At 48.4% G+C, this 24,394-nt stretch overlaps 7 protein-coding genes across 7 annotated transcripts; 4 read left to right on the forward strand and 3 right to left on the reverse strand.

Annotated features, from left to right (window-relative positions):
- Positions 1-4,588: 4,588 nt before the first annotated feature.
- On the reverse strand, positions 4,589-6,529 carry EDB82DRAFT_494996 (surface antigen-domain-containing protein). The gene is made up of 4 exons (XM_025733250.2): positions 6,362-6,529; positions 6,185-6,304; positions 5,943-6,129; positions 4,589-5,893 (listed from the first exon to the last, which is right to left on the reverse strand). Exons 1-4 carry the CDS (start codon positions 6,392-6,394, stop codon positions 4,656-4,658), a joined length of 1,578 nt encoding a protein of 525 aa, XP_025584176.1. The 5' UTR covers positions 6,395-6,529; the 3' UTR covers positions 4,589-4,655.
- A 77-nt stretch (positions 6,530-6,606) lies between these two features.
- Positions 6,607-8,198, forward strand: EDB82DRAFT_495000 (ubiquitin-conjugating enzyme/RWD-like protein). Its single transcript, XM_025733251.2, has 3 exons — positions 6,607-6,945; positions 6,999-7,078; positions 7,134-8,198. The coding sequence occupies exons 1-3, from the start codon at positions 6,919-6,921 to the stop codon at positions 7,819-7,821; spliced, it is 795 nt and encodes a 264-aa protein (XP_025584177.1). The 5' UTR covers positions 6,607-6,918; the 3' UTR covers positions 7,822-8,198.
- A 712-nt stretch (positions 8,199-8,910) lies between these two features.
- EDB82DRAFT_566071 (uncharacterized protein) lies at positions 8,911-11,541 on the forward strand (the record flags this gene model as incomplete). The annotated part of the gene is made up of 2 exons (XM_065609821.1): positions 8,911-9,353; positions 9,393-11,541. Exons 1-2 carry the CDS (start codon positions 8,962-8,964, stop codon positions 11,539-11,541), a joined length of 2,541 nt encoding a protein of 846 aa, XP_065464517.1. The 5' UTR covers positions 8,911-8,961.
- An 829-nt stretch (positions 11,542-12,370) lies between these two features.
- EDB82DRAFT_495006 (uncharacterized protein) lies at positions 12,371-14,629 on the forward strand. Its single transcript, XM_025733254.2, has 3 exons — positions 12,371-13,072; positions 13,126-13,725; positions 13,775-14,629. Exons 1-3 carry the CDS (start codon positions 12,744-12,746, stop codon positions 14,493-14,495), a joined length of 1,650 nt encoding a protein of 549 aa, XP_025584179.1. The 5' UTR covers positions 12,371-12,743; the 3' UTR covers positions 14,496-14,629.
- Positions 14,630-16,688: 2,059 nt separating this feature from the next.
- Positions 16,689-17,720, reverse strand: EDB82DRAFT_553939 (uncharacterized protein; the record flags this gene model as incomplete). Its single annotated transcript, XM_025733256.1, has 1 exon — positions 16,689-17,720. One exon carries the CDS (start codon positions 17,718-17,720, stop codon positions 16,689-16,691), a length of 1,032 nt encoding a protein of 343 aa, XP_025584181.1.
- A 371-nt stretch (positions 17,721-18,091) lies between these two features.
- On the forward strand, positions 18,092-19,580 carry EDB82DRAFT_126192 (uncharacterized protein). The gene has a single exon (XM_025733257.2). The coding sequence runs from the start codon at positions 18,371-18,373 to the stop codon at positions 19,472-19,474; it is 1,104 nt and encodes a 367-aa protein (XP_025584182.1). The 5' UTR covers positions 18,092-18,370; the 3' UTR covers positions 19,475-19,580.
- Positions 19,581-23,607, reverse strand: EDB82DRAFT_126191 (uncharacterized protein). Its single transcript, XM_025733258.2, has 3 exons — positions 21,976-23,607; positions 19,927-21,926; positions 19,581-19,871 (listed from the first exon to the last, which is right to left on the reverse strand). The coding sequence occupies exons 1-3, from the start codon at positions 23,485-23,487 to the stop codon at positions 19,688-19,690; spliced, it is 3,696 nt and encodes a 1,231-aa protein (XP_025584183.2). The 5' UTR covers positions 23,488-23,607; the 3' UTR covers positions 19,581-19,687.
- Positions 23,608-24,394: the final 787 nt, after the last annotated feature.

Below are 24,394 nucleotides of genomic sequence, written 5' to 3' on the forward strand. Positions count from 1 at the left end.
ACTGATCACTGATCAACGTCAAACATCAACTGACTCAAAAGCATCGCCACGTTGTCCTTATTCCTTCAAAGTCGATCACTCCGACAATCATGTTTGATCATGTCTACAAAGTCCGCCCCTGTAGACATTTTCGCATGCTTACAAGAACCCGACCCGACAAGGGGTGTGCAAAACAATTCGAGACCAACAAGCTCTTAACATCAAAGCGCAGCGCAGCGTATGAGCAAATATGAGTACGAGTGAAAACTGTACTAAAGCGGATAACGGGTTGGCTTCAAACTCCGACACCAGTTGGGGCTAACAAGCGAAGGATCCCGGGAATGAACTCCATGTATTTATGCCCCACCATGCAACTCCGCGACGGGAACCTCAGAGTATGTACGTACTCCTGAATGGTGTAAGAGGAGTACAGCCGTTGTAAACACTGATAAAAAGAAACTAATGGTTGCGATTGGAGTTCCAAGGCTCACATCAGCCAAAGACCACTCAAGAACATGAGAATTCTTACAAGCACAACATCCATGTCCTCCACTGGACATACCCGGTCAAATCAAACGGCGCCACTGCATTCCAACTTTAATTCTTTGACCTGTCTGTGTACCTTTGTACCTGAAAACCCTCTAAAGATCTTCAACCGCAATTCGTATTCCCTTGTTTGGCGGGCCTAACTACGTAACATCGACCTTCAATTGCCGTGACCTTCATTATTCGGTTCTTCTTAAAAGGTTGATCTCTCTCCACAGATGAAAACTCCTTAATTCCTTCAATGTTAAGAAAAACTTGAATGCGAAACCGCGTACTCATTATTCGGGGTCTTGTCAAAACCCGTCTTCCGCCAACCAATCAGACTTTCCATCGGACGAATAATCTCCCCGGTAATTACTCTGATTGGTTGGTTTGATTATTTTGGTGTTGACAGTCTCACTCACCCAATAGGTACCTATCCTTTCCTCCGAGTTGAAAATGAGTCGATAGGTATTAATAAATGGCTTGGCCGTCAGCATTAAACATGCTAAATTCCCCATGTGAATCCTCGTTCAGTGACTGTTATAATAGGCTTGTGATTGGGAGTCTAGTGTCGGTAAATATTTGGTGGACATGAATTGACTCTTCGGGGTCTTGTAAGGATCCGACAGTCCGTCAATGAGTACCCGCTAATAAGAAAAAGGGTGTCTTATTTCCACTTTGATTGTTGTCAATGGCAATTGGGCCTAGAATTCTATTCTTTCTAATTTAATAACTGACCCTTTTGCGGAGCTGAACCCGATCGATGGTGATGCACAGTTGGTATCAAGATCAATCGCTCATGATTAGATCCAACGTCGCAATTGAGTCAGATTGAGCCAGTTTTGTGTAAGTAGTCTTTCGGTTGCAGTACACAGTAAGCATGCATTTTCGCAATATCTCGTCTCAATGAGGTTATTCATGGTATGCAGAAATACCACGATAAAATTGGGCCAACTGTATGTATCCGTGCCTTGTCGGATACAAAGTTGTTTGCTTTTCGATCGGGGTAATCGAGATCCGATTAGGCTACTCTTGATTGTGATCTTGGCGTTGACGATCCCTGAAACCCTTTTTTTGCTTCGAGTGCATGTCTTGTCGCAATGCGACAGAAAGATATGCACGCAACGTCTTTCAGCTGGCCATTACTATTTACCACAAACAGGGCAAATACTGTTTCCCAGGTTTTCTCTTCTACCATGGTCGTAAACATAACGCGATCTTTAACTGAGTGGAATGCCAACTCCGCACTTCTAATTACACACGACCAGGGTTCCTCACCAAAATAACCTCCACGAACGCGAATGCGATCTTTCCGAATTCACGGGAAAAGAGACCCCTCCAATCTTACACCTCATCTCAAGGTCCCTGCAACATTAACGTCTCTGTCCCCTTTCGTGCATGCATAGCCCGGCAAGGGCATGGTCGATCATAGAGGCCCGCTCCGCAACAAAGTCCGCTCAACTAACACCAAGACTATACTACTAAACGGCCTCAGCATACTCTTTAAACAAGCTCAATATATTGGTACACTAACGTAGCCATAAATGAACGCATTTTAAGCATGTCTGTGTGTGGCTTTGTTTGTCCGCAATTGTCCGTCTTACTCCTCCGTTTATGCAGGGGTCAAGCTGAGCGGATACTGTGCTTCTTAAAATCCGTCAGCTTTTGGATGCTGACTGCATGTTATTGAGAGGTGTATTTGCACTTTTACTTTGTTCGGATTTTCAGCAAGGCGTATGGGTCATTGAAGGGACCTAGAAGAGTCGGTCTCTCAAGTCTAAGTGTACAAAAATAAGTAGTCTAAGAAGTATGGTCTAAGTAGCATAAACTGATCTACTAATTTCGTCTCTCAAGATTCCATTCTGCTACCCTAAGGTGGACTACACGTCTGTTTACCTATTCTGCAGTATTGAGCTGTAAGTCTGTTAGCAGATGCTTTCGTGTTGAACACGTGACATCGCATTTAACCTCCAGCCGATGCTGTCTGTCACAGCAACCACCTCGATGGCATAACTCTTCTCCTCAATATTTTTGCAATAAATCATCTAGGCCTGTCATATCCTGTTTCTCATAACACGACTGTTCAACTCAATACAAAGGGCGGCGCAAGGTGTCGTTGTAAACATTATGCAGAGTCGATGAACGACACCCAAGTGTCCAGAGTAAGGGTTCATGTCCTATAGGGCCTTTCACGAACCTTCAACAGCACACAGAACGTGACATGCTTTTGTGGGATCATGTGACGCTGCCAATGAACATGGTAGGAAGGCTTTATATAATAAGTTATCTTGTATCCTAAGTAATGAAGAGTGGGTGGTGCAGTGGGAATCCGCACCTACAATCCTAAAAAAAACCTAATATCTCTAAAATCCGCTCCTTCAAACAATATCACCCCACCATCTAACCACTCTTCATTTTTGCAATTTCTGGGTTCGAAAACACATCATGGAATTGATCTAAAACATGTTCGACATGGTCCGACATCTTGTGACCCCCGTCCAGACTGCCCTAGGGTAACGCCGAGACTCTTCTCAACACCACCAGACTCAGACACACATCGTCAGGGATTGATTGAAAAGGGTAAATATGGTCCTTCTTTTTCCCAATCTATACTACCTACACATATGTGTGTTCTGGTGCAATGCAGATAGCGTGCTGACCGTGTGTAAGTGCATTGCCCCCGACTCCTCGAGATCAACACATCAATGACACGATATCCAGAGTGCCATTTTTCGACCGAAAAGGCACGTACCATTGTTTGTACCTAAGATTTACAAGGTAATTTGTCTGATCTATCATCAATGAAGAGCGTGGTGGTGTAATGGCAACCGAATCCTAAAAAACCCTATAAACTTCTTCAAATCCGAACCTAAAAATTCCTTCACCCATTCACTTCCCGCTCTTCATTTTTGCAATTTATGGGTTCAAAAACAACTCATGGCATCGGTATTGGAGATTCACAACGCGATTGCAAGGTGTTCTACTCATGGCATTGTCTAGAGTGCCCTCGAGCGACATCGAAAAACATCCCCCCTCAACTTGTGGAACTCGGACTCCTTTGAGGCTACAGAACTCGGTCTGGCTATTTATCAGGGAATCATCAAAAAGAATCATTTTCTTTTGCTATCTATATACTGCATGTCGCACTGGTATTGTCTGTGTTCAGGTATGGTACAAGACTGTGTTGTGGTTGTGTACCAAAGCGACGCTGTCGAGTCTTGGAGATTAACACAACAAAGGCATGGTGGCCGAGATGTTGTCTTTGGCAGTCAAGACGCGCCCTACTTCCTCTACCTAATATTTATATAGTAAGTTATCTTACCATATCACCAGAGGAGTGGTGCAGTGGTATACGTCCTAAAACCTACAAATCTCTCTAAACTCCGAACCTAAAATCTCCTTCACCCACTACATCACTCTTCTTTTTGCATTTATGAGTTCGAAACCCATTAGTCATCTTGTACTGTCTCTACCTAACCTTTATGTATTGAGTTATGGTACCATATTGTCAGAGGCGTGGTGCAGTGGGAATCCGCTCCTATACTATACCTACTCCTAAAAAACCTAATTCTCTAGAAACCGCTCCTTCAAATACTCTCACCCCGCTGCATCACTCTTCTTTTTGCATTTTATGACATCGAAACCCATTAGTGCCATCATGTATGAATAGGCTGTGTCATCTGTTCAGAGGCCACTCAACCACATGCAACCCTTTGCGCCCCTGTCACTGCCATAGTTTCGGAGGAAAGATGAAATGAACTTACAGCTGATCGTTATATTGTTTCGTTCTTGATCCTAGTATTCTTAAATATGTATTGATTCGTGAAGTGGTTAGTATCACCACTTCCATGAAGAGTGTATGTTGCTCTAGGTTAGGTACACAGACAGCATGGGTATCACCACCTTGTTAAACACGCAGAACTATCCGTATCTACCCACGACCTGAAAGAGGCCAAACACCTAGAGGCTTTATAGTATGATTCAATGACAGAATGGATGGGAACGCAATCATTCAAGAGGCGACCGACAGCTGCTGGCTTAACCGCCAGGTCGATCATTACGGGTAACAAGGACAAGTAAACTCTAAGAACACAGGGTATAGATTGCTAGATCGAGATCTCAAGCCATATGGACGTCTATATTTTTGTTTACAAGAAGTTGATTCCAACACCGACCTGCAGTCCCTTGGTGGAAGCCTCTCCCTTTCTCAGAGCCAGAGGCAAGCTAAAATTCAGCTCAAATCGCGCAACGGGGTGCGCGTATACCAGACCAACACCAGCAGCAACACTTGGAACACCGTTGAAAACTTCTCCAACAGCATTCACCAAGCCGTTTCGGACATCTGATCCAGTCAGCTCTGTTGTGGCAGCGCCGCTGGAAGACTTCTTGGGGTCCTTTAGGGCGACGAGGCGACCACCGTTGGCAAAGAGCTGGAATCGGAGACCAGAGTCGGGACCCTTGTAAGGTACAGGGAGGAGCATGTTGACACTGCCAGCAGCGAAGACATCACCTCCAACGGAATCGAGACCATCATGAGGACCGAGGCCGCCAAGCTTGAAGCCTCGGACGTCTGTTGGTCCTCCGAGTTGGAAGCGATCGTTGACACGAGTGGAGCGAAGCTTGCCGCCGAATTCATAACCGAGGGGGAGAGGAGAAAGCATTCCTAGCCTGAGTCCACCACCGATAGAGATACCTGTTCGTCCACTGATACCAGGCAGGGGGACAGGGACAGCACCGCCAACCTCGATCTCACCCTTGGAGAAAGCAACATCACCGGCGAGAGGACCAAAACCGGCAATCTCAAGACCAGATCGAATCATATAACCGCTCTGAGGAAGTTGGGGGTTATCACGTCTCTCGCGGCGGAATGTGTGCTTAATAGCGCTCTTAATAGAGTCACCAGCATCTGCTCGAACAGTCGCACTGGCATTCTCGGCCAAGCCAGTAATTTGTCGCCAGATACCAGAGTATTCGACGGACTGTTGGTCGCGCTGTTCGTTAAGCCAAGTAAATCGCAGGTTTCCACCCTTGAGAACCTCCTCATGCGATGCCCACGGCTTCTCAGCAGCCGAAGCTAGACCCTCTAGTGATATCCTCATGTCGGGGTTGCTAAAGACAGGCGCAGTAAGGTTGGCGCTGTATGCCGAGCGTGTGCGAGTACCAGCCTTGGCGTTCAACTCGAGCATCTCAGCACCACCAAACATGTTTCGCCATAGCAGCGAACCGTAGGCGGAACCCTCTCCATTGCCGACGTCGGTACCAGTTTGCAGCTTGAATCGAGAAAGCTCCTTGACTCGGATGTCGATGTTCACATCGGTGGGGGAGGTGGAGGGGTCTGTCTGCTGTGCGGATGTAAGGAAGACTTCGGGTTGAGGCTGGAAGATTTCTGTAGATCGGTTAACTTGGTGTTGCGGGGTGTGAGTAGAAAAACATACGTAGACCGTCGAGCTTCTGGCTAGCAATGCGAAGGTTGTCCACGATACCACCAACAGTCGAGTTTTCGTTGGTCTTGTCGGAAACGAGTGGGTGGAAAATGGGGTTGAGGAACTCCATTCGTGTATTGACCGCACCGTGAACTCGAAGCTCATTAACTGTCATGGGCGCCAACTGCTGATCCCCGATCTACAAAATTAGCTCAGATCTGAAAGATAGTCCGAGATTGTCTCAGAATCCTTACCACCTGGGCCATGCGCCGTTGCTTAGCTTCATCTTGAGTCTGTTGAAATTCAGGCCTCGACTCTGCCTCGTGCAACAAAGAACCGGTGTCGGAATGAAGCTTGCTGAAAGGGTCCATAGCCTATTGCAATGTCAGACATTCTGGCCTGCTCAAAGTTTTCAATTGAGATGTAGTTACCGGACCTACAGTCGAGCCAGGAATTGCAGCCATTTTTTTTTAAAGCTCGACGAACCGAGATGTTAGTTTGCCCTCACGATGCCGTTTGGAAAGTGTCGAACCACATGGACCCTGGGCAGCTCCCAATTAACGATTCGGTACGTACTTTCCGAGCTCCGACCCTGACGGACAATCAATGTGGCTCGTCTCGCTTGTGGCGCTTAACCTCTTCTTATTCTTGGTCCCTGATAAACTTCGTCATACGGCATGTGATGCACAGCCACAAAGACAATCCGGACCTAGCGGGACCCCAGTGACTAGGTCCAGTGTACATCCTCCCTGTTCCTCTCTTGTTCATCTCAATTCACTACTTTCGTCTTCCCATCACTTTCATAGTATACATAGCATACCGAACGTTTAGAACATTCGGAAAAGGCGCTCTCTTCCTTCTTTTTATACTTTCTTTCCCCAAGCGACGATCCCTTTAAACTAGGTCTTCTTTCAACGTCTTGCGACTCACGCGACCCGCAATCTGTCCCATTCACTTTGGTATTTCCCAACACTTCTTCGTCGTCAGCATGGCTAGTAAAGCCGCCACCAAGCGTGTATGTATGACTGATCTTGTAATCGAATGCGCTTTACTGATTATTGTTGTTAGTTGACACGCGAATACAAAACCATCTCTGAGAACCCCCCTCCTTATATCGTTGCCCATCCTTCCGAATCAAACATCCTGGAGTACGTTACGTCACGTTTGAATCTCTTGGTCGCGAGTTGCTGACAATATTACTAGATGGCACTATATTATCACCGGCCCTGAGGAAACACCGTATCATGGCGGCCAGTACTGGGGTACTCTCATGTTCCCCCCGAACTATCCATTTGCCCCTCCCGCCATTCGCATGCACACACCCTCCGGCCGATTCCAATCCTCAACGCGACTATGTCTCTCGATTTCCGATTTCCACCCAAAGTCTTTCAACCCGGCATGGGAAGTCTCGACCATTCTGATTGGACTACTGTCATTCATGACAAGTGAAGAAATGACGACTGGTTCCGTTTCTTGCACAGCCGCCGAGCGAAAACTACTTGCTGCTAAAACGCGTTGGTGGAACTCGACTGGCGGTGGCTCTAATACGAAGAGCAACCCAGCGAACAAAGGTAATGTCAAGGCTGGTGATGGCGGCGCCAAGTTCCGGGCAGAATGGCCCGAGGTTGATATTGAGAACTGGGAGTGGATGACCAAGAACAAGGTTGACCCTTTCACGGGCAACCGATTAGATACCGATAACAATGGATCTTGTCGACCTCAGCTGGGCATCTCAGGGACCAGCGGACATCAAACACAGGCCGTTGTCGATGTTGTTAACCAACAAAGAGATGCGAGCACAGGATGGATATACCGCAACAAACTCCTTGTTGCCGGTGCGGCCATCTTCTTTTACGTTCTTGTCGCCAGGATCATTGCCGGCGACGAGTAATATAGGGTTATACTAATGCGATGGAGTTTATGTTTACACAGTGGTGGGATTTTTATTTTGTCAATGACGGAGGCGCAACGTGGTTCAACACGCTATACACCTGTAACTCGCGTCTTAGTATGGCGTTCAGGGCATGTTCAGCAAATGCTTTGATGGTTTATTGCTGACGATCTGCTTCGCGACGGGCAGGATTACAGCAGCGGCTAGCAGACAGGTAGATAGCAGTGGTTAATACAGCATGTAAACTTATGCAAGTGTGTTTTCATGTTCAGCTTTGATACAAGGGATCGATCATGAGTCAATCAGAAACACAATGAAGTAGGCAGCCATGTTGTAGGCAACCAACATGAGATCTGCAGGCAAACATCAATCTAGCCTATGAGCATAAATGCAAACAATGGGAGTAGGATATCGGAAGCCGGATGGCTGCTTCTTTGATGACTGTAACGCTCGAGCCTGTCCCGTTTGCTGAATGACGGGAGTGGACCGGGAGGTTCAGATTGTTGACTGCGCTAAACCAACTACTGCTAGGCCACTAAACCTTAGTGGACCTACTACCTGCGGGGAGGCTTCAAGAAAAATTGTGACGAAAGCCCCAATTTTTGTTACCTTGCGACTCGCTCCATCTTTGGAAGCGGTTGGAAGCAAACCACAAGCAGCACAGCAACGCACCGCACCTTGAAACTCGACATCATCATCACCCGGTGGTGAAAACCTTCGAGCATAATTCCTCCTCATCTAAAACTCTTCCCCAACGCCCTCAAGGTTGTTTCTCAAGCCTTGATCTCTTTTACACTCATTCCTTAATACACCTTCCTTGAACCTATTTTCCCAGCTGCTCCTGGTTGAGCTCCTGCTCTCCGCACAAAATACGGCTGCAACTGGACCCTCATTTCTAGTGCTTCGCCTGTTCGCACCTCCGATTAACGGACACGATACCTCGAGCCCAGATTCGACAACAGGGCACATCGGTTACCTCGAACGACGACTGCTCTCCATGCCTCTTCCTCTAGATCCGTAGAGCCTCCCTCCGAATCCTCAGTCGAGGTCTGGGCCACTGTCACTGCCATCGCCCACCTCCCCCTCCCTGTTCGTCGATAACTTCCCCCCCGCCGAATCGTCAACGATCCCGCCCATCAGATGGCGCCCCAAAACGGCAAGCCTCACAACGGCAACTCGAAGCCTCGTCGACCTGGAGGGAGCAAGCTTGCTCAATCCTCCAAGCCTCTCCCGGCTATCCCACTGCCTTATGTGAAGCGTCAGGCTGCTCGGGCTAGTGCTGCCTCTGCCGCGACCCAGAAACCTGATGCGCCTTCGCCCTCCGAATTGAAGCTCACGAATGGCAATGCACCCACTGAGGTCAAGAAGGCTGGGTCTGTAGCTTCAGCTGCAGAACCTAGCTCGGTTTCCAGCCCTGTTTTGACTTCAGCTTCCAAAGCTGAGAAGGAGTCAATTGAGACCAAGGTTGACAGTGCTCCAAAGTCAAAGAACGATACTACCAACCTTGTCAATTCTCACAATGTTTCTGGTACGTGGAAAAGCTCAAAGCTTGGTGACTATGGACTTTGTAGCAATAAACTTACAAATGGTTTCTCATATGTAGTCGCATCTGCCTCTGAGCATCCCACCACCGAGATCGAAAACGCCCACAAAAATCCTGCAGCCTCAAAACGTGCCGATCAGCCCACCACCACCAACAAATCTGATATTGGAACAAGAACCGACAACACCATTGACAATATGGACGGGCTAAACGGTATCGCGAGTAAGGGTAAAACCAAACCTCAAGCTGGTGAGGCGCCTCAAGATTATCAAGACCATCCCGACGCTCATAACCCCACTACAGACAACCACAACATTTCCAAGATGAAGTCTCGACCTCCCCCCGCTGTCCCTCCTGGCCGATACCAGATGCCTCCTGCTTTTCAGCCTTCTGGACGACCTGTTGGACCAACTGCGAACGGTGATATGCGTGGCCCTCGACCTCTGATGCCTAGCGGCCCGCCTCTTCACCAGCCGCATCACAGCAATGGTAGCATTCATTTCGGCGCTTTCCATGGTTCGACAAGCTCATCTCCAGCTCCTTTGTCTGGAGGTATTGCCCCTCCTCCTGGTATGATGGGACCCAATGGCCAACCTCCCTACATGCCTCCTGGTACCAATGGATTCCCTCACATGATGCCCTATGAGGTCCCTGTCACGACTATCGATAACTACGGTAGACCCACGATGGCTTATGTACCGGCGGATTCATTCCCTCCTTATGGCAACAACCTTGGCCCCTCCACCCCGCACAGCTTCCATGATTCCCAGACATCCGGCCCTCCAGATGAATTCGGCGTTTACAACCATTTCGCTTCAGCACCAGTCCCCAACGGCATTTCTGGCCCAGGGGAAGACAACCAGTCGCCAAACTATCCAGGCAGAATGTTTGGAGGTCCGGACTACCCCCAAATGATGCAGAATGCCGGTCCTCCCCCCCGCATGATGTCCGGGATGGATGACGCTGAGTGTCTCATTGATCATTTCCAGCGACAGTTTGGAGCTCCCGAGTTTGCCGATTGTTTCCTAGAGCTTCAATTCACGAAAAGAAGAGCTCATCCGGTTCGTATTCCTGGTCACCGGATTCTCTTCTCCCGCAGCTCCGAGCTCGCAGGCGTAATGTCAAAGGGTCTTGCTCAGCCCAACAACGGCACACAGCTCCCCTCTCTTGTTCTTGAGACAGAGAGTAAATGGATTCAACCCGATCCGTTCTACTTTGCTGTCCAGCGCCTCTACGGACTGCCTTTGTTCACCCCGCCTCATAGCATGAAGCAGGGTACCACAGTCGACGCTGGGTCACTGACAGAACGCTTCGATTTTGCTCTTGGGTATGCTGCCTCTGGCCATCTTCTCCGCTGGGACGCAGTCACCCGACGTGGCTGTGAGCTGGCCATGGAGCTTCTGGACGTGCAGACGGTGGAAAAGGCTCTGGAATTTGCACTAGAGGGACACCGAGATGAGGGTACACATGAAGCGTTCAAATATGGTGACGGATCTCGAGCAATCCTTAGAGAGATTGTCTCTTTTATCGCCAATAACCTTCACCCCACCTTCAAACTTGACACTTCAGTTACCGACCCGTTAGGCTACGCTCGTCTCCCGGCCCAGGCCGCCCTGTCTAGCAACGCCACAAACCGCAAGCTCTCACCCCCACCTATCGCCAGAGGAACTTCTGTCCACCTCAAGGGACGTCGCTCTCAGCAAATTTCTGGTATCCAGTTTGGTGACCTTTCCTCCACTGAAAGCGTAATGTCACCAGGTTCGGACGCCTCGGGCGCATCTCAGCCACAGCGAACCTCGCTTCATGCTGTCCTTTCTCGCATCCTTCTCAATCTTCCTTTCGAAACACTCAAGTTGTTACTTGAAAACGCGACCAGAGATGGAAATGCCTGGCCCAACGCAGATGCCGTGTTCCGTGCGGTCAAGGACACAGTGGCTGAGAGAGAGCGACGTCGACTCCAGATTGTGGAGATGGTCAAGAATCGCCAGATCCCACAATGGGAAGTCGTTTCCAACCAGCTTTCTATCCCGGAGCCACGCAACTACATTGGCCCTTGGGGTGCTTTGGGCTGGCAGGAAGAGGTTGTTGCTTTTGGACCTTCAGAGAGCCCAACTCTTAACCGAACTTGGACTCCTCTGGCGAACCCTCAGATGGCTACCCAAGCAGCGTATCCTTGAAACCGACTTGGTTAATGCTGCATTTTCTTTTCGATTTGATGGATGATATTATGGGTTATGGACTGATGAAAAACATGACATCATCTCCACTGCCAGCTACGTGCCTGTACACATACTTATCAGAGCCTTGGGTACGCAAGTGCGTTCTGACTACTCTCATTTTAAAAAAGAAGAGTCGTGCTTGAGGAATCCTTTGACGAGGTTATCTTGCAGCAATACGATGCGCTTGTGAGACTTTTGGTTGATGAACGGCGTTGAGGGGCATGTCAACATTGGGGACTTTGAAGCGAGGAATGTTTTTAATGACTGGGACTTTGGGGATTGCGGGCACTCAGGGAAAGGGCAAAAAAAGAAGAAGAAACCAAAAAGTACCTATTTAATGATTTTTACATGCATGTCAGGACTCTGAAGCGGTGGTTCACTCTCACTCGTCCTGGCATCAGGGTTGGGGACATGATTAAGGGTTATGATGAATGACAAGTGACTTGGCCATTGGAAGTTAAAGTTACAAAAGGGAGGTACCTAGTTATGGCATCGAATGGAGTATGCGTCTTTGTGTCTCTTGACTTTAGAGATGTGGCATTAGGAAGCATCTTCAAGAATGGTTCGATAACCTAGACTAAGATTCATGTGAATGTCAAGTGCATGATGATGTAAACTAGTTCTACGGGGTTAGAAGCTTTTTTAGTCTAGTTGAACCGAAGAGTTGAAGAATTTCATGTGATGGTGTCGTCTTTTGGTAGAGAAGTTCAGTAAAGAGGGCGGGGAACCCCTGTCATTTTGATCCATAAGGGCTGTATTGCGTCTCTTTATTCGTTAAAGAGCATGACTTTAATTAACTGGGACAATCTTAGCAGGGTCTTGATATCAAAGCCGAGGTCGACAATCTCCACTTTACGTCGTCTCGCTCATTTCCAGGTTCTTGTCACACTTTCATCCCTCCTTGTTTCTTATCTCTCCCTCATCATCATCATACAGATGTGAAGGCATCAATCTGAACAATCAGCATTTCCGCTGTTCAGATCTCTCATCTTGCTATTTTTTGTTACTTACTTGATGCCGTCTGAAAGCTGTTTTTCGAATGCGCCACTGGAGCTCAGCTCGTGGAACTGCGCACACGCCATCGCGAACACACGATCATTTCTATTAACCGACAATCATAATACAACACACCGCTCCTTTAAATAACAGGTTAATCCACCATGGACTACTCCATGTCTTCAAGCGATGCTTCGAGCTCGCGATCTTCTAGATCATCTGCTGCTACAAATGACCCCGTTCTTCGCAACACGTTGCGTTACACCATCTCAGCACACGAATATGCTGCTCTGCATAAATACATCATTTCACGATCGCGTGTGCTTCGTCGATCGACGCCGACACCGAATCGCGTGGAAAAGGCGCTGAAACCACCGAAAGGAGGGGATGATTATAATGCTAGGACGATTCGTCATGCGCTGAGGGTGTTCGTTATGACGTTTTTGGGTATGAAGGGTTGGGATGCTGTTGCGAAGAGGATGGGCAAGGAAGAGTGAGTATTGATTGACGAGGTGTTATTGATATACATGGCTAATATGTTGACAGAGTTAATGCGAGTGGGCAAAAGAAACCCTTTTACAAGTCTCCAGCTCTGAGATTGTCTATTTCTCTTTCTACTATTCTTCTCCTCTACAGGATTCTTTTTAGATTCTTTACGCGACTGCGCTTCCATCTACTCGATCCCCAAGTCCAGCCCTTCCGTTCGCGCAACCCACGAACTGCAGCGATGCTGACATCACCTTCTGCGCCAGCCATCGGCGCATCTTTCGCTGGTCTCGCTTTGGGTATCTTCCCAGCTCAGAAGATGCGAGTAACCATCGCTATCTACACCATTTTCCGTGCGTTGGAATTCGCATACAACTTTTGCGAAGCCGACGGTCTTATCTGGGGTAGCAAGAACGGCGTCAAGAGGGAAAGACCTTGGTGGTTTGGAAGTTGGATGCTTCAACCTCTTGCTTTCGGACAACTTTTCCACGCTGCTGTTTTCGATCGGGATTGTTTCCCTAAGCCATTTGGGGATTTGATCTTTAACAGCTCGTCGGGTTATTTGCAATCGCGTCCTCAGGATTGGGCATCTAGTCTTAAATGGCCTCAGACTTCGGAGATTGTTGATAGCTTGGCTCAAATGGCGCGTCTCAGCTGGCCGTAAGTAAACGCATCCGCGATGAGAAACTTGTTACTGACTTTTTACTAGGGCTTATGTTTCTCCTACCTTGTTCCCTGGAAAGGAAGTTCTTCCTCCTAGTTTGAGTGCAATTTCGCCTTTGACTTCTCGAGCGCATCCGCTTATTACTTCTCTGTCATGCGCAACACTACACCCGGGAGACCCTTCATGTGCTCGAACCTACCTGACATTCTGGCTTCAATCTTTCCCCCCATTTGCTCGTTTCTTCGTCGCTGTCTTTTCTGCACTTACTGTCATCCCTAAATTTTCCGCTCTTTACCATAACCCCCTTGCGACTCTGCAACGCATCATCACCAAGGCCTTGCGCATGTCAACTTTCGCAACCGGTGCTCTCTCTACAGCCTGGGCTTCGATCTGCTTCTTCCAGCAATGGCTTCCTCGTCATGTTCTTGCAACACAGCGAGTGTTCCTCGGTGGTTTCTTCGCTGGTCTCTGGGCTTTCGTTGAGCGCAAGAACGGCCGAGGTCTCTTCTTGTACAGCGCCCGTACTAGCGTCGACAGCCTCTGGAAGGTTGGTGTTAAGCGACGATGGTGGAAGAGCATGAAGGGTGGTGACGTCTGGGTCTTTATGCTAGCTCTTATGGTCACTGGTGTTGTCTACGAGAAGGATGCGCAGGCAATCCGTGAGACTAACTGGCGAAAGGGTGTTAGTTGGCTCCAGGGCCAGGGTTTTAAGGATTGGGGTGCTGAAGAGGATGAGGAGGAAGAGGATAGGGATAAGCGGGAGTAAGCGATGTGTGATGCTTGATGAAAGTATGGTGTTGGGCGTATTGAAGGTTCTTGGGAAATGGGATAGGCATCGTAGAATGTCTTTTGGTTTATGGTTATATATTCGCTTAATGGTACATTTTTAATTTGGCAAAACCCAAGAGCAGTGACATAAATGAACTGATTAGAAGTGTATCCTCCTACCTCCCTTTTTTTTTTCTCTTCTTTTTTTGCTTGCCTACCTCCCCCCTTCTCTATACAGACTAAAGGCCCTTCTTACCAACTCCCTCCACAAGCTATAGGCCCAAGTAATTAGGTACAGATCGTGTCTAGGCGGTTGAGTTCTTCTGAGTGGTGCCATTGATAGTGTTAATAGTAGTCTTAGTGGGGCTGCCGATACCTTTCCGGAGCCTTGTTCCAAGATGGACCAGAGCGGCTTTGCTCGAAAGGAAGCCCCCCCTCCCTCGTTCACGCCTTTCGAAGGCTGAGGTTGGAAAACCATGTGGAGGGGCTTAGCTAGAAAGTCTCCCATAGGTTCTCTCTTTAGGCGTAGGCGATAGATTAGATAGGTTGCCATCCCGTCAAGGAGGCCCGGCGATAAGGTCCTCTAAGGGCCGTCGGGGGCAAGTCGTTTGCAAGCCGGCTCTGGCCCGAGCCCTATATGCCCAGGCCGAGGACGTTGCCTTGCCTGGGACGTCTCAGTGAGTGATAGAGTCTTATAACCGAGTCCCTGTGTGTCTCTTTAAGTCCCTTGAAGGATGGAGGGGTTTGCTTGATTGTGCCTGGCAATAGCATCGCTGCAGTTCTGTTGCTCATAGGAACCTATCGATGCTATCGTTCACACCTGAAAGAGAGCTTGCACTTGTCGTCGCCGAAAACTTGATCGAGGCCGGTTGTAGGGTTGAACTCGCAGTTTCATCTGATTCACGACTGTTGCGGTATTGATCCTGACCACGACCTCTTTCTGTCGACTCCCTACTTGGATCGTAACACACACAACAACCCTGGTACTTGACGACAAAGAAGACTTCGAAACTCTCTCTAAGTTTTCCTTGTTGTTTCTACCCCCCCATTAGCCGGAGCTTTGTCGTCCCCTACGCAACTCTTGAATCACATCTGGTCACACCTTTACCATTTCTATGCCGGTAAACGATGACCTCAACTTCCAGATCATATTAAGACTCAATGGCATCCATGAGCGGTGCTATTGGATACTCAGTCGACAAGACCGCTGACCCCGACAGCGTTTTGGGACCTTGGACGAGTTTCCCTACTGCATCTGGAGTTGTGTTGATATCTAAGGTGCCAACTGTCAGTACTATAGGCAAAGCTGAAAACAGTCTCATACAAGACTTCGGGGCTATTATGGGCCATTTACGACTGGGATTACAAGGTATCAAATAGGATAACGCTGTTACTGAAGTAAAAGCTGCACAGCGAAGCCCACCATCACTCTATTCCCCCAGTTCCCGCCTGAGATCCGTTTGGCTGCTCTTCCTTCACAACACGAAGACTCCCACACTGCGTATAACATCTGGGCATCGAACTGGAGGAGAGGGAATAACATCAAGCTCACCGGGGAGTGCAACTGCCACGACCCCAGAGGGTTTAACAGCCAGAGGTGTAGAATACTATAATGCACTTTGTCGTTTCCATGGTTCACTCACTTCCTTTCACATTAATGGTACTATTCATTTCATTTAATACTTTTTATTTTCACAACCTAGAATGTCTGACCAGCAGACTTTGTAACAATCCAGAACACCGTTCGCCATAGCTCCGACAAAGGAAAAAAAAGAAATGCAATATAACCTATCTCAGGTTGATCCATGCTTGGATCCTCAACGAGAAGGACCGTTTCCTGGCCTTCATCCCACAAGGTTAACTTATCAAAGTCGGCATCCTAAGCCGTCGATGAAGTCCCCTTTTGAGATAGTAAAATGGGTAGTAAAAAAGGGAAAAGTCTGGTTCGGTGATCCCAGCAGACAAAATTCCAGTTTCCTTCTATCCCTCACCCAAACTCCAAAACTCGAAGAAACCCAACAGCCTGCACATATCACCCCCTGCCGACCAAGTTACGCAAAACCTGGGAAACCTGTCCGTGGTAGCTGAACAGAGAGTCCCATATCAACTGCCCCACGAAGAATCTTATTGGGCCCGAACGGATTCGGAAGATCCACGTTGACGACTTGACACCTGCTGGACATCCAGCCCCTTAGTTCAGGGAAGACTTCAGAATTGCAATAAGCACAATCATATATGTGCTCACAGCAACAAAGGTCACGATCGTGTTAACCCAAATGAACACAAAGTCCCAAACACCATCTCCTGAATCCTCACTCATTCGGTTCTCGCCATAGAGAAGGATCAGGTCAGTCTCACTGTACGTTGGAGATTTAGGAGTGAAGGGCATCTGCACGACAAAGGTTCCATACCCAGTTAACGCAAAAGCGGGAGATCGGCTGGATACAAACTCACCAGTTGTGGTAGTGGGAGGACTCAGGCCTTCAAACAATCGAGGCGTGTCTGGTGCATGGCAAATGGTAGATGCATTGGCCATTCCAGTGGTGACAAGGGGAAAAAACTCGTCTTCCCAAGGGGAATCATCAGAGTCTGCTCTGCCAATACCAAGGGACTCATCATCGCTGGAAGTGTAGTCGTCAAAGGGACTCAGCTCTACCTCCTGCCACATCCCTAGAGAATCGGGAAGTTGAGCAGTTACACATCGGAGCGCTGGGGCGCTAGCAGGCCGATCACGACCGAGCTCGTGAAGTGATAGAATAGGTGTAAGCGTATGACAGAACAGGCTCTGTGTAGACGAAGGTTCAGGCTCAATCTCATACTCATACTCGCTGTACTCAGACTCTGAATCTGAAGAATCGTCATCTGTCAAAGGCGATACATCAAAGCTTGGAAAGAGTGATTCAAGCTCAGTTACAGGAGATACTCCGTTGGTATCAAACTCACCTCGTGAAGATCCATTGCCCTGCTGATCAGGACTTGCTGTGCGGGGACCAATCACATTTTCAATGTCCGCAAGCAACGTTCTCCAAAACGTCCCAGGAGACATTACTTGTTTGGGTTTGGGGATGTAGTTGAAGTTTGAGATCCCGCTCATGTCGAGTGATGAAGGGCGATGACCGCGAGGGCAGTTCTCAGAGAAGAGAAGTGGGCGATCGGGAAAAGGTTGGCGACGGAAGGGTAGAGGTTCCAGGTAGTACTGGATACCGGTCTTGAAAGAACTCATGATTGCGATTTTGAGGTGAAATGACTGAGTGTTGAATGTGTGAGAATGTTAGTTGAGTTGCGATACTGTTAGTTGATGTGTGTATAGCAAGTACAAATTCTCTGATGAAAAGGATAACGAAGAAAGCTAAGATCAGTTGATGGCTAGATCTCACAGAGATTTATACTACGAAATGGGTATACTGAAGAACGGGAGTGTGAGCGGGACGTTCTTTGAACAATGGGTTGAAGTACAAAGAGGGTGGTGAAGATTCTTGCACAATGGATTGATGGTCTGTGTTCTTTGAGGAACTAATAATATGTTCATTATATACTTGGACTAGTTCTTTTTGTCATTGATATGTGCAGTTAATACAACTTGATATCTTTGATACAGTCTTGAGTTCTAGTAGTCTTTTCTTCTGATCAATAGGCTTAGCCTTGGACTATGGCCTTGTTCAGAGAAGATCATTGTCTTGTTACCAGTACAATTTTTAAGGAACAGTCAATTGAAATGAACACGCCGTCTACTGTATTGTTCCTAAATACGACAAAACCTCCCAAATACCCCCCCTATTTCGACAACTCCCCATCAACCAAGTTTGACTTGAACTACCCACCAACTCAAATTTTTCACAACCACACAAACGAATTTTCTCTTCAACCGTCAAAATGCCGGAAAAGAAAGAAACCCCTATCCGAAAACCCACCAAATTCGTGCGATTCGCAGAGAGTCCTGTGCCTTCAACAGGAGTCATGGACCAACCCCGTTCTAGAGCCTCGGGTCAGACCCCAGCTCTTCGCCCAACCGGTCAAGGCGATCCCTTCGAGGACTTCAGCGAGATATGTACTTTGAAAGACATTGACCCTTCCATATTCACAATGGCCGAGTTCAATGGAACTACAGGTATGTACACTGATCCAAAGAACGAGAAGCTTTTGGATGTATCTAAATACATCTCAACGGCAGCAGGCTATGTATACACAACGTACAAACTCAACAGCAGCGGATTCCAAGCCGAAATTGAGAAGAAGAAATCCGAGAAGGAAGACATCAAGATCGATTTTGAAGACCTCTGGCTAGATCTTCAGTTCTTTTGGGACCTATTCCTTCGAATGCAGCCGAACTGCATCACTTCAAAGAAGGAGTACACGAAGCAGGCTGTGGATTTCCTCTTGGATCTCTCTGTCGCTATACTACTGCCTGATGTACGACCCGAGTGGGATGTTTCTGCTGCGAGAATGCAGATCCAATGTTTCCGTCGCCGTCTTCGTCGACTGCAACTACTTCTGCGGACTGACATGAACAAGTGCAAAACTTCTCCTGTCATGCTTTGCGGATGCGTGGTCGGCGTCAAGCGCCCCAAGCACAAGGAGGGCCTCTGGACACCGCTCTTTGGAAACAGCGTTTCGAGCCCGCATGACGGAGCAGACGACAGAGCTTTCAGAGTCCGCGATATAGCAGGAATGCTCAAACTCGACGACTATCTCGCACACGTCTGGTATGAGTTCCAGAGTCGTCCTGGTCCTGAAAAGGACGATAGTGTCAAAGTCATTAGAACGGCTCTTGGCTCAACGGACAAGGAGATTAAGCAGTATATCCCAAAGAAAGAGTATAAGCACCCCGAAGATGTCAAGGCCGAGTGGGTAAATGCTCTGCTTCACCCGAGCTTCCGCGCTGCTGTAGTTCGAGAGGTCAACGTCGTTGTCGGCGAAGCTATGTCTTTCCATGACAAGTATGGCCAGTCTGCCCATCGATGGGACTGCGACAAGTAGACACTTGTGCGCGGAGGACCTACAGGCAGGGAATGGGGGAGACAGTTTCTTTTGTAAGGCTTGGGTATGGTATCTGATGGGCTTCAGCCCTTGAATTGGTGCCTCCATAAAGGTAGGTAAAACAAATTGACATGAAATTGGTACTAAACATATAAAATGATCCACGTGACAACTCAGAACGCCTCCCCAGTGACATTTCGTAGACATCATTACTCATAGATGGAACACATCGCTCAGCTTTTTATCCCAGTTGCTCTCATCTCCCAGCTTTCGAAGGATTTCAGACAAAGCATCGCAATGCCCACCGACTTCGGTATCATTCATTTGCGCCGTGTCCCAAGAAGCAATAAAATATAGGTTCATAGAATCGATCATAAAGGCATTCCAGAAGAAGCCGCTATTTCAATATCAGTTATTGACGAGTATGGAAATGGAAGGTGATTGTTACTTACCAATCAGCCCAATCGTAGCGTGCGACAGGCTCAAAAGTCTTGAAACTTCCCTGCTTTGAGAAATTCATGGCGAGAGAAACATCCCAGACAAAAGATTGTCTAAATGACGCTTCGATTGCGGCTTCTCCTTCGTCGCTGAGCTTTTCAACAACCTTGTTCCAAGGAACATGTTCATGCTGTTTGATCTCTTCGCTCTCAGCTGTCATACGCTGGAGAAACTCGATGACTGTTTCCTTATGGATGACTTCCGACATGTTGAGGATCCATTGAACGGTAGGACCATCAATGCTCATGGCTGGCGGAAGGAGTTTGTTCATCCACTGGGGAATAAATGGCCATGAGCGTCCGCTTTCCCAGACATTGAGGAATGCGTGTGAACAACCAGTTTGAATAACATTGAAGAGAACAATTGCGCTCTTGGTGAACAGTGCTGGATGGATGCCGTGTTCGTCTTGGAGCTTTGGAAGCCCTGGTATGTTCGAAACGCGACCACTTCGCGGGTATTGGAACTCATGAGCGCGGCTTTCCCAATCGCCATTCCAAACTTGGTTGCGAACTTGGCACCGTTCTCTAGCATGTGGTGAACCTTGGTCATTAGCGATCATCATGCCAGGCGCCTTTTGAGGTGGCCACAATGCGCGGCCATAGCGAGAGATGCCTCGAAGTTTTCGAACATGAAATGCGACACTGTTCTGTGCAGGTACGCTTTCCTCGTATTGGGTGAACAGATCAGAAAAGAGTCGGTAGGAAGTCAGTGCAGGGATGTTGGTCTTTATGTCTTGGATCCAATGATCGAGATCGTGGTACCACTGCAAGATAGACAGAACATCAAAGACGGAGTGATTAAAGGTAACGCAAAGAAAAGCCTGACCCCCAGACGTCCTCACCAAATCAGCCTGGAACATGAACGGCGACGAATGACCCTCCGCAGAACCATCCTTGAAACGATCCTGCGCATCCTCCTCAGTGTCGACGTCTACCTCGTGGATGAGCTGTGCAAAGAGTGCGGGACTCGGGGTAAGGACGGCGTGGAACGGGATACGGTTCGAGTCAGGGAACACAACGGTTCTCAGCATCGGTCTCGAGACCAGCGCCTTTTCGAGGGCACGCAGAATCTGATGCTGCGCAACGTTGCAGATGCGAAAGACCATGCGGTTATGGTAGGACTGCGGACGGGACCCAATCGCAGTCCGATGCAGCGAGTGCCGGATGGGTAGGACGTCCTCGATGTCCGATGGAGAGAAGCCAGCGCGTGCTACAGCACGTTTGGCGTGGCAAAGCGTATCCTTGTCTGTGCCTTGACAGGAGGGAGTGGTGGCTTGCATGGCATGGTTTGGAGCTGGGACGTGTTGCCTGGGTTGGGGAGGATTGGACTTGGGTACTTCAGGAGCAATTACAAGGCGCGCTTGTTGAAATTTTCGAGAGAGCAGGAGATGAGCTTGCTTCTCGATGGTATCGTGCTCAATTAAGTCTTGCAGGTAGAGTCTTTGGCCGGAGACACGCAGTACACGGTCGCAATAGCGCAGCAGAGTGATACTGTCAGCGAGATGCTTGAAGCTTTCTGTGATGGAAGGTCGAATCCCAATGAGTTGCTCGCAGACGCTGAGCAGTTTATTGACGAAAGGTGGTGTTGGAGTTGCCTTGTTGATAGGAACCTTTGGTAAATTCGAGCTCCTTGGCGAGATTGAATCCTTCGATGATATTGAACCTTTTGGCGAGACTGAAACCTTTGGCGAAAATGGACCCTTTGGTGAACTTTTCCCTTGTCGGAGTTTGAGAATATGGGCTTTGAGCTGCTCCTTCTTGACTTTTCCGAGCGATGTCAAGGGAAACTTTTCTAGACCTAGTTCTTGGAGGGTGTATACGCCATCTAGAGCGTATCGTTGATCGGCATTTCTGGCAGTCTCAATAATTTCGGATTTTGTGAGATTTTCTGGTAGAAGAACGACAGCGACAGCGACTTGGCCAGCCAAATCATCTGGGACGCCAACAACTTGGACCTATATTTGTTAGTGGTGTTGGAGAGTCAAGAAATTGGCTGGGACTTACCTGTAGTCCTTTATGCTGCTGAAGTAGAACCTGTTCCATCTTGAGGGGGTATATGTTCTCACCACCACGAATAATAAGATCCTTGTAGCGACCGAGGATATAAACAATTCCCTTGTCATCAATCTTGGCCTGGTCGCCTGTGACTAGCCAATTCCCTGTTTCGTCGGTGTACATGGCTCCATCAGAACCCCTGCCATTGTCGCAATAGTTAGAAATGACGGATGTTCCGCCAATATGCAATTCTCCGATCTCCGATCGAGGTAGTATTTCTCGCGTCTCGGGCCGGCAGATCCTCACAGCCGCCCCTGGAAGAACCTTGCCAACTCCAGGATGCCAACTGTCCACCAAATCAGGATCCGCCCTCTTCCAGGTAATGATGGGAGCACCTTCGCTCATGCCGAATACTTGAATCGCCATTTGCGCGCCGAGACCTTCGCGGCAGAGTTTGATGTCTTCTGGTCCGATGGATGTACCCCCAATGGTGACGATTCGTAGGTCGAGTTGGTCAACGTTGGGGAAGTTTGGGTGCGACATTAGGGCTTTGACGAGCGTGGGAGTGGCTGACATGATGTGACATCTCTCTTTTACGAGGGCGTCGAGCGTGGCATCGACGTTGAAGGACTTGGATGGGATGACAGCCAAGCCACTCCAACGCCATGCACGAAGGGTGTTGTTGATGGCAAACATGTGGGAGACAGGGGTATGGATAAGCCATCTAAGCTTTCCCATAGCATTGACTTCTGGATCAAAGTCGCAACACTGCGATATGATGTTGGCGTTTGTATGTAAACATCCTTTGGGTTGACCTGTTGTTCCGCTGGTAAATATGATCAATGCTGCGTCTTCGTCTTGGTTCGTATCTGTCGAGTCAACCCCATTCGTCATCTTGGGCACAGATTCTGACAGTTTATCGCCAGGACTCAACACATCAGGTAGCCCCAACCAGTTGTCAACCTTTTCCCCTACGCACACTATACAGACCCTCGACTCTGTGGAAAGATCAAGCGCCTTTGCACCCTCCGCATCTTGTGCCACCACCACTTTCGCCTTGACGGATAGGATTGCGGCTCTCGCATCTCGAGGAACCGTTGGGTCAATGGGGACAAAAACCATGCGCATTTTGGCCGCCGCCCAGAAGAACAAGGCCCATTCTGCACAGTTACTAAGCACAACGGCCAGCCGCATTCCAGGTCGACAGCCTAGACTTTCCAAAGTCTCGGCTACCCGCTCTGCCTTGTCCTTCAACTGAGTATAGGTCCAATTGAGGTACGGTTTGTCCTTGTCATTGGATGGAGGAGGAAGATCACCGTTGGACAAATGATGGCGTGGCTGCCACATCGAAACAAGGGCGTCTCCATCGGGCTTTGAAGCCACGGCGTTTTCAAAGATGTCCCATAATGTCAGATGTAAGTCGATTACAGGATCACCAAAGACTTGGGAGATGGAAGGGTCGTCGATGGGTGAAGAGGCGTCGGTAGAGTCACCGTCTTGTGATACTGTTGGCTTCATCATGTGGCCAAGAACAGTTCACCTGTAGCAACGAGAGAAAGAAAAAGGAATGGGAAAAAAGAAAGAGAGAAAAAAGAGGCTGAATCATGAACGGATATTAGGAAACACGCGTGCAAAGTGGTACAGAGACCAACGAAAGATTGATTGACAAGCCAAAGCGGGTAGTCTAAGGAAGTTCAGGGGGGAAGATGCAGGGTTAAATACGGACCCAACTGTCGATCATTAAACTATGGAAGGAACTACATGACTAAATTGCAGGACCTAAACCTGCTGAAGAAGATAGAAGGCAGGATAGAAGCACAGCAGCTCAACACTAAAGGTTTTAGTGGCATGCGCACTAGTAACTGCTACAAGTACAGCACACGTAGAGTCCTATGTAAGATCAAATCAATCAATGCAACCAAAGCAAGATTGTCACATCTCAGAAAGGATCCGACAGCTTGGGCCTCCCGAGCCCCGGCTGACACTGTACACATCGGAGAGGGAACTCAACAGTAGCACAGAAGTTTTGAGTGTGTCCAATGATTCTCCCTCCATCAAAGCCACTCGCCCTGGCAGCCAACGAAGGAGCAGTAGGTATTCTCGTCTCCATTGCACAACCTATTCCGGGGTATCACTATACTGCGTATCTACTCTTGCCATGTCTCTGACCTAAAAGACAGAGACGAGAAAGGGCAGGATCTTGTGAGCACGGGGCGTGTCCGTGTACGTGCTTTCGCAAGTGGGCTACACAGAACCAACAATATGTCTATCTGAGACACCGGTTCCCAATGTAGGATATTTAGTTTCGGTACAATGACTTGCCTGAACTTCAGCCGTACCATAGCGTGGATTGACTAGGGGAGACTAGACTTGAACCGTCAGACACAATATTCTTGGCATGTTTGTTCCAACATTCTACCTTGACAGG

The sequence above is a fragment of the Fusarium venenatum genome (genome assembly GCF_020744135.1).
Source record: "Fusarium venenatum strain MPI-CAGE-CH-0201 chromosome Unknown EDB82scaffold_2, whole genome shotgun sequence".
NCBI lineage: Eukaryota > Fungi > Ascomycota > Sordariomycetes > Hypocreales > Nectriaceae > Fusarium > Fusarium venenatum.

What these genes read in the sequence shown, in the direction of transcription:
- EDB82DRAFT_494996 (XM_025733250.2), bottom strand. Translation starts at nt 6,394, where the DNA reads ATGGCTGCAATTCCTGGCTCGACTGTAGGTCCG. An exon ending in CTGGCTCGACTGTAGGTCCG is followed by an intron (nt 6,305 to 6,361) that starts GTAACTACATCT and finishes ACATTGCAATAG; the next exon opens with GCTATGGACCCTTTCAGCAA. An exon ending in AACGGCGCATGGCCCAGGTG is followed by an intron (nt 6,130 to 6,184) that starts GTAAGGATTCTG and finishes CTAATTTTGTAG; the next exon opens with ATCGGGGATCAGCAGTTGGC.
- EDB82DRAFT_495000 (XM_025733251.2), top strand. Translation starts at nt 6,919, where the DNA reads ATGGCTAGTAAAGCCGCCACCAAGCGT. An exon ending in GTAAAGCCGCCACCAAGCGT is followed by an intron (nt 6,946 to 6,998) that starts GTATGTATGACT and finishes TATTGTTGTTAG; the next exon opens with TTGACACGCGAATACAAAAC. An exon ending in TCCGAATCAAACATCCTGGA is followed by an intron (nt 7,079 to 7,133) that starts GTACGTTACGTC and finishes CAATATTACTAG; the next exon opens with ATGGCACTATATTATCACCG.
- EDB82DRAFT_495006 (XM_025733254.2), top strand. Translation starts at nt 12,744, where the DNA reads ATGGACTACTCCATGTCTTCAAGCGATGCTTCGAGCTCGCGATCTTCT. An exon ending in AAGAGGATGGGCAAGGAAGA is followed by an intron (nt 13,073 to 13,125) that starts GTGAGTATTGAT and finishes ATATGTTGACAG; the next exon opens with AGTTAATGCGAGTGGGCAAA. An exon ending in ATGGCGCGTCTCAGCTGGCC is followed by an intron (nt 13,726 to 13,774) that starts GTAAGTAAACGC and finishes ACTTTTTACTAG; the next exon opens with GGCTTATGTTTCTCCTACCT.
- EDB82DRAFT_126192 (XM_025733257.2), top strand. Translation starts at nt 18,371, where the DNA reads ATGCCGGAAAAGAAAGAAACCCCTATCCGAAAACCCACCAAATTCGTG.
- EDB82DRAFT_126191 (XM_025733258.2), bottom strand. Translation starts at nt 23,487, where the DNA reads ATGATGAAGCCAACAGTATCACAAGACGGTGACTCTACCGACGCCTCT. An exon ending in AGCAGCATAAAGGACTACAG is followed by an intron (nt 21,927 to 21,975) that starts GTAAGTCCCAGC and finishes TAACAAATATAG; the next exon opens with GTCCAAGTTGTTGGCGTCCC. An exon ending in CGCTACGATTGGGCTGATTG is followed by an intron (nt 19,872 to 19,926) that starts GTAAGTAACAAT and finishes ATATTGAAATAG; the next exon opens with CGGCTTCTTCTGGAATGCCT.